Below are 14,166 nucleotides of genomic sequence, written 5' to 3'. Positions count from 1 at the left end.
ACAAACCTGAAAATACCAAAAGATTCTGGCTTTTGCTCCTTACTAAGTCACAATTGGTCCAACTTCCAGAACATGGTAGATTGTTTCAAGTGTGAAACAAAACATATTTTCCATTTTATGTGCTGTACAGCTCTCATGCAAGACGAGATACAACATAGTAGCCATGATGAAGGTATGATTCTGCTTTTTAAAGAAATTTACAGAGATGTTTGAGTACCTGAATTCATTTGATGGAAAACAGTCACTCATAATCTGTTTTTTGTCTTCTCTTGATCTGTCTTATGGGCACCATAGGTAATTGTATACGATTGGAGCAGAATGGATCCAGTATGTACTTTGACGATAGATGATGTGGTTGTTAAGGCAGGAAGTGCAGTTCCCATTTATAAGGAGCCCATCAATGATCTCTTGAAAAGATGTGGAAATTGTACCAGGCAAAGCTGTGTCATTACCTTTCACTTTGAGACTGAAGGTGAACCTTCCGGTCCAATTAATTACCACTTTCTGTCCTCACTGAAAAACGCAAAAGGATTAAAGAATCCACACATTCATGTAAGTACCATTTCCAGCAATACTTCTGACCTCAGCCAAATAGAGTCTTGATTAGATGTGCGTGTTGTTTTGAGAATTATAAAAGGTAGAGGAAGTGACCTGCTTGCTCTTGTTCCTGAAATATATGAATATATTTTGATGGTGCGCATCTAAATCAGACTCCTAAGTTCCTTTTCCTCTTTCTGGCATCTTTCTGACCTTTATGAAGATACGCTTTCACAAGACAAAGATGGGATAATGGGTGTGACTTTACTGACCTAAATAACTTCTTTTTCTTCTCCAGCTTTGGAGAAGCAGAGTTAATTACAAGATACCAAGTCACCTAATTTGCATAATTTATAGGACTCTCAGTACATTCTTGCCAGTTTAAAATTTATTTCTGAAAATAGATTACACAAGCAAATGCGTACCCATTTACTTCACCTAGTTTTGGATTTTTCCCTCTCTGGAAGAGATTTTACATCTTTTCAAGCAAAATGATGTTTTTGAAATGGTATTTATTTATTTTATATAGTTTATATACTCAATTTCTACAATTGCTTTTCTCAATCAATGATTCTGGGTGGCTTAGAATTCAGTTGTAAGATATGATCTCTTTCTGAACTGTATTACCATGTTCATCATGAATATAAGTGAAAAACTGCTTGTTAGGAAACTATCTGGGTTTGGGTTATAGAATAACACAATCATTAATCATGTATATATTTCTGCAATAGTGCTTCTGCCACCAATATTTTTCCATTATTTTTGTGGTCCCATAATTAGTGTTATGTACTTGATCGGGAGAAATAGACTAAATCAAGCAGACTGGAAAATTAAATCATATTTTGCTGGGAGACCAATTTTACCAATTTAAATACGTACAGAACTGGATAAAATGTTTGTCTTGAGCATCAAACAACATTGCCACTAGGATTATTAAGGATTAAGGATATATCTGGGTTCATTTCTTAACTAGGAAATACATTTTGGAGTTGGTAAGAGATAATTTCCTGTATTTTCACCAAATAGGAGCTACAATTCCAGGAATTTTTGTGGTGATGGTGGGAAATAAAGCACTCTTTATTATAAATGGAATGTTATAATTAGGATGTTCTTTATACACTTTATGTGAATATAAATGGATTTTTATAATTGGGAAGTTCTTTATACAGTTTATGCACCATTTATTTTTTCTGCAAACTACAGTAATCCGTTGTGAAGATAGCACAGTATTAAAGAGACCAGGTGTAGTACAAATTTTCTAGAATTCCAAATATGTAAAGAAACAACGAAACAATAGAGTAACCTAAATTTGTCTGCCCCTTTCAGGCTTCTATTTCTCAAGAAGGAAGTCATTTTCAATTTGTCCTGGAAGCCACAGCCATCGCTCCTTTTGTTTGGTTGGATGTTGGGAACATCCTAGGAAGATTCAGTGACAATGGATTTCTTCTCACGGAGAAGCAAAGACTCATATTCTTTTACCCTTGGGAAACCACTAATGTCAAGGAACTGGAGAAGTCATTCAGCTTAACGTCGCTGACAGACATTTCCTGAGAAAAGAATGGAGAAGAGAGCTACTGGAAACAGGGAACTTTTGTAGGAATGTAATTCTAAAATAAAAATGGATACAATGGAACGATTGGACATTAGTCTCATGCCAACTTCCTACACATGTGGCATTACTCAGTTAACTGGAGGGAAGCCAAGTGCAGTTCTGAATCTCTTTAGAATAAGAGTACTTTAAATAAAGTCAGACAAGCACACTTCCTGAGAGACGTCTGTGGACAGCAAAATATGTGATACTCCACATCCCTCTGGTGTTATTTTCTTGAAGTCCAGAACCAGAGTCTGCATTTCCAATGAAAAAAATACAGCGCAAAAGTCCAGAGATCTGTATAGAGTGACCAGAGGGAGCTTCCCTCCTGTTTCTTGTGTTGGGGCATGTAGCTACTATGGTTAAAATACTAGATGGGCATTTTTCACGTGTGATTATAACACTATATCCATAACCATAGTTTCCATTAGGAAAATGTGGCCATTCTAGACCAGGCTATGTCCAAAAATGCCAAGGAATTTCTAGAAGCCTGGCACTCTGACAAATCAACCATCAACAGACACATAGGCATTAACAACATCTGTAGACTATTGCAAAAGAAATAATCAACCAGCCCAAAAGAGAAAAAGACTCCAGCACCTCTCTGCCAATAATCAGCACTCAGATCAGCAAAGATTAACTTCAAGGTTAACTTCAGATCAACAATCAAGTAAGCAATACCCCAGTCAAGAAACTATCAAAGAGCCATCAGTAACAGCCCAACCAAAGAATCTCTAAGACCGTCCCCACCTACACAGACAGGCAAGACACCAGAATATAAACTGACAGCAAACACCACCCCTTACTAGCACTGATGGTTACCAAGTTAGGGTAATAAAATGTCTGCATGAAAACAAGCAAGCTCAGAGAGCACCAAGGACCCCTAATTATAACACTATCACAGAAAAATCTTATGGTGGATAATAGGGGGTCCCCAACCCCCAGGAACTGGGCCACTGAAGCGGCAGGCGAGCGCATGAGCTCACAAAGCTCAATTTGTGCAAGCTGTGGACACACACCTAAAACCATCTCACTCAGTGCAGCTCTCACCCTCCCCCATCATGCCAGTCCTGGGCTCTAACTGTCCCCACATCATCTTCATCCCACCATTGCGCTGGTCTGCGGAGCCAGAAATGTTGGGGACCAGTGGTGTATAAGGATAATATTGCTGGTAAACACAGGGTGTTTGAACAGATTGCTGGTTAATAGAGTGGACCTAAAGAGGCCAGATAAGAGAAAACAGTATAAGCACCTCTAGCAATAATGTTCCTTTTTTTTGTTAGGAGTAGCAACCAGCAACTATCATTTGTAACAAAGCTTTCAGCGGGACTTAAATTCTGGCACTTGAAGTAAGCAGCAATTGAATAGAAAATGGAGGGCTCAGCATCCACAACTTACAACCACAGTTGACCCCAAGAGTTCTGTAGCTAAGTGAGACATCTGTTAAGTGAATTTGCCCCATTTTATGACCTTTCTTGCCACAATTGTTAACTGAATCACTGCAGTTGTTACATTAGAAACATGGTTGTTACGTGACTCTGGTTTCCCCATTGACATTGCTTGTTAGTATGTCGCAAAAGGTGGGCACATGAGCCTGGGACACTGCAACCATCATAAATGGGAACAGTTGCCAAGTGTTTGAATTTTGATCACATGACCATGGAGATGCTGCAATGGTCGTAAGTGTGAAATATGGTCATAATTCACTTTTTTCAGTGCCATTATAAACTTTGAACAGTCACTAAATGAATTGTTGTAAGTCAAGAACTACCTGTGGCATCCTCTTAAGATATTTGAATTTGTAAAAATGTTTTAATTTCTTGCCCTGGTTTTTCTGTCACTCAGAAATGATGCTCTTGCCCACCTCAGAAATAGTAACAGGAATCAATTTATGTATTTCCATTTTTAAACTTGCTCCAAATGCAATGTTATCAAATGATTGTGAGAGGTTTTCTAGCCATATGTAGTATATAAACAATGCCACAATTTGTCACAATTTTGCTTTTATTATAAAAGTAACCAAAAAAAAACAAGCTTTAAAAAAAATTAATGGCAATTCATCTAAATTGAAATATTTACAATATAAAAAGGGTAAAACGATGGCAAAACCCTTGAAAGCTTGCATTATTTTATAGACACTAGATGGAGTTTTAAATAAATTTACACGATATTTTGCAATTAAGTATCCTGATTATTGTTTGTGATTTTGTGCTTCACAGCTTTGGACCACAGTTACAGTCTATTATATATAAATTTCACTGAGCATGAAGAGAATGGTTAATTTTCTTTACCATTTTTTTCTGGGGAAAAAATAAGTGCCATTCAATCCTTTTCCTGAGTCTTCCAGTTTACTGGCAACTGGTCTGAGTTTTTTGAAAGGTCCAGTGGATAAACATTTCAAAGAGCTTTTTCTTCTGGTGAACTTTGGATCTTTAAAAGCTCTAATTTCTCTGGGAAAAAAAATCATAGCAATACCGTATTTAAGTTACTTCAATTTTGCCTTGTAACGAGTTGTCCTGTCCATAGCCTGAAGCCTTTTTCTTAAGATTTATGGATGTCTTGTTGGTAAAAGATTCAGAATATGTAAAACTAAGTTTGTGAAGCGAAATCTCTACTCCACTGTCACAAATGCTTTCAGCATCCTGGAATTTGAAATTACGTATTTCATCTGGCGAAAGAAAAAGAAAAGGTTGAAAAATGCAACGAGGCACAACACTTTACAGAATTACACAGTACACCCAATTGTTATAGAATGTAATAGGACCTCCTATGCTTTTCCTAATCCAGAATCAAGTTTCAGTCTGGGCAGGAATTTTATATTGCCTTCTAATTATTTGCAGGAATTTCATAGTTTAGTTACAGTTTAATCCCTCTGGAAGGTAAATTGGTAGTTCAAAAACATGATAATTACAAAATAAATAATATTTTTGGATAACCAACACCCTAGAATTAATATAAATAATGTAGGAAATGCTAGGCAAGTTGAACCAGCTTTATGGTATAAGAGGTGGTGTATTCTCTGAAGATTCTTCTAGAATTGCTTTCATGCCAACAGTTGTCCTCTATTCTTGCAAACTGGGTTTCAAGTATTGAAGGCTGCCCCAGGTTCAATGGAATGGAAGCAGTCCATGTTTCATAGAGTTTTACTACTCTCTTGCCTGAATCAGGGGTAGCATGCTACCGGTTCGGCCCGGTTCTATAAAACTGGTAGCTCTGAAAAGCAGCAAACACTGAACTGTTTGGGTGTCTGTTCCTCTGTTTGGCCTACCCACCCATCCAGGCTCTTGGCTGTCTTTTATTTCTTGCTTTATCAACCTCAGCTGCTTTGCGTGGCACAGCTGAGGTTGAAAAAGCAGGAAAGAAGAGGATTTTCAAACGCTGCACAAGCAGTGCTTGTCAGCTGTCTGGGCGGCACAGCTGAGGTTTTTAGGAAATGGCCTACACATGCGCGCAAAGTGCACGTTCACCAGGGGTGGGATTCTACCTGCCAGAGAACTGGCAAAGCACACCACTGGCTGGCTTTGCCCCGCCCACCCACTCCTTACATGGCATGCGCACCATCAAACTTGCCTGCTAAGTTGCTATTTTTCCTTCCCACCCCCCACCCCCCCAACCATCAGCTATTCTGCTATACCGGGAGATTTAGATTAGCTAGAAAGCAGGAAATCAATCGTTGGATTTCTTGCTTTCTAGCTAATCTAAAAGCAGAGCTGAGCCTGAAGCTTCTATTATTCAGTGCAGACTCAGGTAGCACATGGCAGAAACAAATCTCTAAGTGAATCTGATTCTGTGAGCAACTCAATCTGCCTGCCTGCTCTACCTGACTTTGGGGAAAAGTTGCTCTTTTTTTAATAAAAAAAATCAATATTTACATACATGGTGTGTTGTGAGTTAATTATGTGAGTTTGCTTGCTAGCAAATTTTATGTGACAGACTCCGGTAGCCGATGGCAGAAAGATAGATCTCTGAATGAATTTGTGATTCTGTGAGCAACTCAATCTGCCTGCCTGCTTTGCCTGATTTTGGGTAAAAGTTGTTCTTTTTTCATAAAAAATTCAATATTTACATAAATATTTATAATATTTACATACAAGCCATGCCCAGTCAGTCACATGACCACCAAGCCACGCCTAGCCAGAAAACCACACCCACAAATTAGGCCACACCCACAGAACTAGTTGTTAAGAAATTTGAATCCCACCCCTGGTCTGAATCTTATTTTACTACCTCCATCTTCAGGAATTTTAATTGTTTATACAATTTGTACAAATTGTACAAATACATTTTAAATGCCACTCCTGCTTCTAAATGGATGCAACAGAAAAGCTGGTAAGAACCCAATATATGATACATGCAAACACCTGTACATTAATGTACATAACCTGTACATTAACGGGGTAGCCATAACAAGAATTATTCAAAAGCAATTTTAAGAAGGGCTTGCTTCCCAGTAATTAGGAATGTAACATTTTTAATAGAAAAATAGTAATAAGCAGTTATGGGCTATTTAGCAAACCTAAAAAATATATTACTTTTATATCCTATGTTCTCCATAAAAACTCAAAGCCTTTGTTTCCATCCAGGAACTAATCAAAACCAAACACAGCATTACTAATTGAAAATGAATTTGACTCTGTAAAGTGATTGTACATCCACCCAAAAGAAATATTAAATTTAAAATCTTTGCTTGCTTTGCCATAGGTCATCCAAAAATTTAAAATCACACGTGCCTTTTAAAAACAAATTATAAGAAAAACACTGTTTCAAATAAACAGTATGTGTCTACCTTGATTTGTAATATTTTCAATCTGTAATCTTTAAATATTGACTGAATGGTATATGAAGCTTATCATAGTTAAAAGTACCTGATGGTGTTAATGCCCGAATTTAGATAGTTATTTGGTGTGAGAATTATATGGATATCCATTTCCTACCCTGTTTCTAATCAGCTCAAGGTAGAATTTTTCGGCTCAAATCCTTCATCATCACATCGATATTATAGCTGTCATTGTCCTAAGAAACTAATTCATCTGCAAAATGATGGATTCAGTAGTATTCCCAACCCTGGTAACTGAGGAATTCTGGGAGTTGAAGTCCACAAATCTTTGGACAATGACGTTCCCAAGGTCTACTAATCTACAGGTCTGAACTGACATGTAACTTACCTGCTTGTTCTGTCCTAGGAGAAGGTAAATCACATAATGGAAGAACATCATTTTTAGTTTTCTCCTGGTTTGACTGTCTTGATGAAGTAATTCTTTTCTCAATTATTTCAACAGCCTCTGGATAATCCATTTCTCTGAGGGCATCAATCAACTCTTTTACTGTTCCACCAGAAACCTACCAAGAAGGGAACCAAAGTTAAATAATTTGGAAGGCTTTTTTCTTCCCTCAGAAACTCTATAAGGATACAATAATATCAAGTGGGAGATAAATTTGTATATCTTAGAACTGTACTCTGCCACTCCGAAAAATGATATTAAGAGAAAATTGAGTGACTATGCTGTATAGTATTTTTTAAATCCTGCAATCTTATTACCATTTGAGAAAACAATGTAATTCACCTGTTTTCTCCACTACAAATACCCATTTGCACAGTAAAATAACATGTTTTAAATGCTACATTCAGAATGGAAAGAAAACATTTCATGTTATATTTTAATTATGGTCTGTGGATAAAATCACTAAACAGAATGTATCATAGAAAGAGCTGGCTATCTCCTAAATATAGGGGTGCCCAACTCCAACAAAATAATTACAATACAATAATGGGAAGAACAATAGAAAAATCAATTACACTCCAAACCATTCTACCGGTTCTGCCCAGCTCTGTAGAACTGGTACCTCTGAAGAGCAGCAGACACAAAACCGGTTCTGTATCTGCTGCTGTTTTGGCCCACCCACTCACCCGGGCTCTTACCTGACCTTTATTTCCTGCTTTTTCAACCTCAGCTGCTTTGCGCGGCACAGCTGCGGTTGAAAAAGCAGGAAAAAAGTGCTTTTTCAATGCTGCGTACCCATGCGCAGTGCTGCTCAACTATCCAGGCAGCAAACTGACAATGTTTTACATGAGTGCACAGTGTGCATCAGGTGTGTGTGTGTGCGCAAAGTGTGCATGTGTGCTCAAAACATAAATCACTGAATCGGTAGTTATACCAGTTGGGTCCCACCCCTGCTTCAAACAGCAAAAGAAAATTGGTATAAAATGGTTTACAAATTATAACTTGAACAGAAATCAGAAATAATTTTCTGTAACGCCAGAAAAAAATTTTTTTTAAAAATATTCTAAGCTATACTATATGTTGACAGTTGCAAGAACAAATTTTCACATTGGAAAACAAAGCTTGCAGACATCAGATAGGGTCATCAAAATAGGAGAATATTGTATGCAGCAATGACAAAATTGACCATAGATATCCATAATAGAAATCTAATCAAATTTAAGTAGGAATGAGATATACTACTTACTATACTATAATATAATATACAACGGGACACACTGAGACACTTGGAATGTAGCTTTACAATAAAGGTATGAAACTAATAAATAATAGGTGAAAGGGTTCAAATGGATTCTAGTAACTTTAATGTTTAATATAAAGCACATATATTTAAATTTTGGCAGCAGTTGGGGAAATAAACAGAAAGGAAGGGGAAAATATCATTAGAAACTTTTCTCTTAATGCTTTTATTTATGTTTTATTAATGCTGGGTTATTCTTTTTGTATTATTACCAGTGTAGATCTTTCTTTCCTTTGTGTTTTGTTATCCTAACAACAATATTTTAAAAATTCAATAATTGGTATGGAATCTGATTGCATTATCTTAGTGGAAGGTTAGATCCAGATTTAGCAGCTGGATGCAGGAAGCAGAATTCTCATCCAACCCTCCAGAGAGGGTTCAGACTTTCAAAAAATGTTGCACAAAGAATGTAAGCAATGGTGAATGAATAAGTTATACAGGTAGTCCTCAGGTTATGACCACTCATTCAGTGTCCATTCAATCTTGCAATGACACAGAATGAAGGCGTTTATAGTGCTTCCATGGTCACATGATCACAATTTCTGACATTTCCTGCCAGCTTCCCACAAGCAAAATCAATGTGGGAGCCATCAGAAAGATCAATGTTGCAGTCGTGTAAAGTACCCGCTTAATGACTCATGTGGTCTTCAACCTGCACGGTCTTTACTCAGTAGCAACCAGAACTGCTACAATTGCTATCCCTAAGTGATGTGGTCATGATGTGGTCAATTACAACCATGTCACTTAGCAATGACAATTGTAAACTAAAGATTATTGGTAGTAGGCGTGTCAAACTCCATTTCAGCAAGGGCCGAATCAGTATTGTGTTTGACTTTGAGGGGCTGGGGTGGGTGTAGGCAGGGTGGGCATGACCAGCTCAATGTCCCTCATGTCAGGGGTGCCTGTGATGGCCCGAGCGCTCTGCCAGTGAAAACAGACTCCCACGGTCCGTTTTCAGCTGTGACAGCCTCCTGCAACCCTCCACCAGCAAAAACAGAGCTCAGGAGGAGTGTGTGCGGCCCTCCTGAACTCCTTTTTGCTAGGAGGGGTACCACGGGTCAGTCCTTCCCTGTTTCCAGATGTAAGCACACCGTGGGCTGGATCCGGCCCATGGGCCTTGAGTTTGACACCCCTGGTCTATAGTATGAAAGACAGAAATCCCTAAAAATTAGGAATTCCAGAATACAAAGAATTTGTATTCAGTATATAAGAAGTTCTACATGACAAGATCAGAGTTAAAATTATGAGATTGTTTAAACACCAACTTGTCAAAGAAGGTTTTTACCATAGTAATGCAGTTAAGAGAATTACCTCATAATTATCCAGTAGAGTTTTTGATGGAGAAGGACTCAACCGAAAGGCATTGTTTAATATCCCTAGCCCGAGCTTTTGTGCCAACATGGACCAGCTTTTGGTCAGATCAGGAACTTCAAGTAATTTGTACAGCTGTAATTTAACATCATCATTCAGGTCTTTCATATTGCCTAGAAAAAAAAAAGAAAAATCCACTGAAGTGCCATAATTATGGATTCCATAAATTTACATTAAACTATCTTAACTTCATTCAAATTTCCAAAGAACAGCATACAATATTTTAAAGTAGCATGAAATTCACTATTGATTACAACTGGGAAATTGAAACCATACATACTCTTATAACAGGTCACATTGGAATTTTTAATTAGAATTAAAAAAATTAAATCCTCACTGACTTCCTGTATGTTGGCTCCCTGAAAAATAATACCTACTACAGAAAGAAAGATTATAGGAGTATTAAAGGATTCATTTTCTTGCTTAAATATGCTCTCACCTTGAATCAGAAGATGCTCAGAAGCTGCCTTTGACTTACAAAGTTTGCTACTCAAGATGTCATACACCTGTCAAGAAAGGGTAAAAAAAACTAGCTAGAGATAAGTAAGTATTGATTTTATCATGCACATTTTTCATGAGCATTATATTGGCCAGTTGCCAAGTTTAGAAACAATGCCAAATCACAGCTTGCTGTGTCACAGTGACATTCAAGTTCTTAGGTTCTCTCCTTTACTATAGTAGAACTACCGAGAGAACACAGGCAAACTTTCTCCAGTTTTGAATCAAAAGTGATTTTATTTAATAGTGAAAAACAATCCTATTGGTTTAAACTTTTTAAGAACAAAGCTCACAAAGCATCTTGCTTATTAATTATAGTTCAATTAAAACTTGTCTTTTCAAAGATAAGAAAAATATGATTGGTTTAAACTGGGGGGTCAAACTCAAGGCCCACGGCCCAAATCCGGCCCATGGGGCCGCCCTGGAAACAATGAAGGACCGACCCACCTTGTCTCTGACAGGGAAAACAGAGTTTGGGAAGGCTGTGTACGGCCCTCCCAAGCTCCGTGTTCTACTGTGACGGCATCCTGCAACCCACTGCCAGCGAAAACAGAGCTTGGGAGGGGCGCGTGTGGCCCTCCTGAGCTCTGTTTTTGCTGGCAGAGCACTCAGGCCAGCACAGGCACCCCTGACATGAGTGACATCAAGCTGGCCATGCCCATGTCAATTTTCAAAACTACATCTTAAGGTGTCCCACAGGTGCTTTTTCAAGAGGCAACTGGACTTTCTGGTTTCTTTTTGAAGACAAGAAGTGTCTTCAGCTCTGAAAAGAAAAACCAGAAATTCCAGTTGCCTCTTGAAAAAGCACCTTTGGGACAACCATGAATGACCTGGATGAATAAGAATCTCCACAGACAACATCCTAAGACAAGGGTGTCAAACTGGATTTCTTCGAAGGCCGGATCAGCATTGTAGTTCTCCATAGGCAGGCTGTGAGGGAGGGGGGACAATGAGACAGACACTTCCTGCAGCAGTCTGCCGGCCAAATTTTGGGTGGCAAAGTGCTGCAGGAGGCCATCCAAGCCGAAAACAGTGCATGGGGGCCCGCCCTGCACTCCATTTTGGCTGTCAGAGGCACTGTGGGCCTGTCCTTTGCTATTTCCAGGCCAGCCCTGTGGGCCAGATTAAGCACCCTGCAGGACGGATCTGGCCCGCGGGCCTTAAATTTGACATTCCGGTCTTAAGGTGTTAGCACTGACTGTATCATTGTAAACATAGAATTAAAGTCACTTATAAAAGTCATTGGGCATTGAGAATTGCCCTTCAGATATTGCTGAACTATAATTATCCACATCCTTGAGCACTGAACCTATTAGAAAACCACAAATTGCCAACTTTTTCAAAAGAGAAAACATCTGATTAAAATGAACCGAAGAAGAAAATAATGAGCAAAAACGTGTTGGCTCTTGAAGCAAGGTGTCGTGATCACTTGCCTCCCAGCTGGTTGCCATATCCAGAGGAGTTGTCCCAGGTATAATTTTTTCACTTTCATTATCTTTTATATCTTCCTCTTCAAACAACGGCTCAAAGTTTTCAATGTGGGGATCTGCACCTATGTTAGGAAGAGACACCATAAACTACCTTTAGCATTTTTATTATAATAGTTCAGTTTAATATGTAGGAGTTCAAGGCACCTAGATATCATTGGCATTGCTTTGGGAATTTCATCCCAATTTCCCAATTTTTAAACAAAATTAGCACATTGACAGAGTATGTATGTGTTATCTACTGTATGTTAGGAAGCTTCCAAAAATAACTGATCCCATATAAAGGAAAAAAATCAAAAGTTATTACTTCACAGTCTTAGTTGCCTCCTCATGTCCACATTTGGGGCAGAATTGTTTTGATTTGTTTTTAAATGTTATATTATCTCTTTTAAGTGTTAGTCATAGTGCCAAACAATAGTACTTGGAATGAGAAATTCTACTGGAGAACAAGTATGAATTCATCTAAATGTCCATCATGGTCTACAACATTAAAGTAATATTGATAAGAATGCTTTACCTCCCCAAAGAAAAGACTCTTTGAAAAAAAGTGGGGGGGGGTCTCTTTTTGTTCTGACTTTCTCTATTTTTCTCCTCTTTACTTCAGGTTTTATTTAGGAATCTCTCTGGCCCTGGTTTTCCTTTTTTTTTTTTGCAGTTTAACATAGTATAAAAAGCCTTATCTTTACTAAGTTTCCCCTGCACACATTTGTCTTGACTCATTCCGAGCTCATTTTACAGTATAATTATAATATTGTAGGCAAGCTCTGTTGAGGTGTGTTTTGGAGGAACATATGTATATATGTTCCTCTCATCATTAACCATGGTTTGTTTAAGTCACTTCAGAGTGGGTGCATAGTCCCTTAGCACTTTCATGAACACACCCTTCCTATTTTTCATCCACTTCACTCAAACCTATAAGAAGACTTAAAGAAGAACACAATTCCATTATTTTACACGAGGAAGAAGTGCGGTTGTATTAATGCTAGTCCTGTTTAATGGTACTCTAAAATGTACAGACCTCCAGTATTTATTTGGAGAAGGAAAGGAGGAATTCCTGATCTATGTTGCCTTAATAGTATTTTGAAATGTAACTTTATCTTTAGAACAATTACCTACATGTCCAAAATATGAGGGTATTGAATTGAGGTTTTAGGCCAGTTTTCCATATTTGTCAGTTTCAAACACTCCCCAACAGCTATCAGTTTCTGCTCTTGTTAGTATCTGTTTAATATCTATTTTGTTGCACAATCAGCGCAGGGGGAGCCTTCTTCCTCTTTAGGGCTATTTCTCCTCTAGTGTCCAAATTGTTCATTTCACATTGTTTTAATTTGGGAGATGCAGGTGTGCTAAATGAGGTCTTCTAAGAGGGGCAGACTAATCAGCCTGGAGAATAATATACAGGCTCCCAAAGTGGGACACAACCCAACTCAAGCTGCAGTGCCTTGAGGGATGAACATTTCCTCATTGTGCTGTGATGTGTAAAAGAGGACAACAACACAGACAAAGGAAAAGCCACATTTTCCTATAAGAGGCAGGATGAATATTGGCAATAGACGCAGAAAATTGTACGCTGGCATTGTTTTGTGCTTGCTTAAGGATGATGGATAGCGCTTTAACTCAGTCGTGGGGAAAATATCTTTCTTTAAAGACTTAACACTATATATCGCAATAATGAATATCATTTTTTAAAAAGGAAATTTGGCAAAAGGTCAACACTGAGTCAGTAGGGGGAGCTGAGGCATTAACTTATCTGAAGGTGTTGGGTTACTGAACAACGAATTGGGCAGGATCACACAAGGCTTTCCATCCCATATTTTGTCAGCCTCTGATGATCAGGGAAATTACCCCAATCTGGCTAATGACATAGTTAATTCTGTAATTAAATTTTCAAAGAGAGAATGACTAAAACCACAAAAGAAAATGAGTAAGAAGAAATGATAATGCAGCTGAAGAAAGGGTGTAGGGCAGATAATGGACTAAGAAGAGGAGGAGAATGAAAAAGTGCTTAAGAGGGAAAAGGGAGAAAATTTTAAAATGTGAATTGTTTAATATTACAAGACAAAAACTCTGTCACTGTTTTATTACAATAATGCAAAGCATAATAGCAATAGCAATAGCACTTGTATACTGCTTTATAGTGCTTTACATGCCTCTCTAAGT

At 38.0% G+C, this 14,166-nt stretch overlaps 2 protein-coding genes across 2 annotated transcripts in view; one reads left to right on the top strand and one right to left on the bottom strand.

Annotated features, from left to right (window-relative positions):
• MANBA (mannosidase beta) overlaps window positions 1-2,170 on the top strand; it is a 56,834-nt gene extending 54,664 nt beyond the window's left edge. The window contains exons 16-17 of the mRNA XM_026698270.2: window positions 295-552; window positions 1,864-2,170. Coding sequence (XP_026554055.2) covers window positions 295-552; window positions 1,864-2,088 — 483 coding nt within the window. The 3' untranslated portion in view covers window positions 2,089-2,170. The remainder of the gene's footprint in view (window positions 1-294; window positions 553-1,863) is intronic.
• Window positions 2,171-4,114: 1,944 nt separating this feature from the next.
• The window catches only part of NFKB1 (nuclear factor kappa B subunit 1), an 80,751-nt gene continuing 70,699 nt past the window's right edge, over window positions 4,115-14,166 (bottom strand). The window contains exons 20-24 of the mRNA XM_026698269.2: window positions 11,953-12,071; window positions 10,461-10,527; window positions 9,962-10,134; window positions 7,294-7,468; window positions 4,115-4,796 (exon numbers count right to left, since the gene is read on the bottom strand). Coding sequence (XP_026554054.2) covers window positions 4,609-4,796; window positions 7,294-7,468; window positions 9,962-10,134; window positions 10,461-10,527; window positions 11,953-12,071 — 722 coding nt within the window. The 3' untranslated portion in view covers window positions 4,115-4,608. The remainder of the gene's footprint in view (window positions 4,797-7,293; window positions 7,469-9,961; window positions 10,135-10,460; window positions 10,528-11,952; window positions 12,072-14,166) is intronic.

This window comes from Pseudonaja textilis, chromosome 6 (assembly GCF_049901715.1).
Source record: "Pseudonaja textilis isolate UNSWEBS1 chromosome 6, rPseTex1.2, whole genome shotgun sequence".
NCBI lineage: Eukaryota > Metazoa > Chordata > Lepidosauria > Squamata > Elapidae > Pseudonaja > Pseudonaja textilis.
The sequence above is the reverse complement of the archived record's forward strand: the minus strand, read 5'-3'. Positions and strand labels throughout refer to the sequence as shown.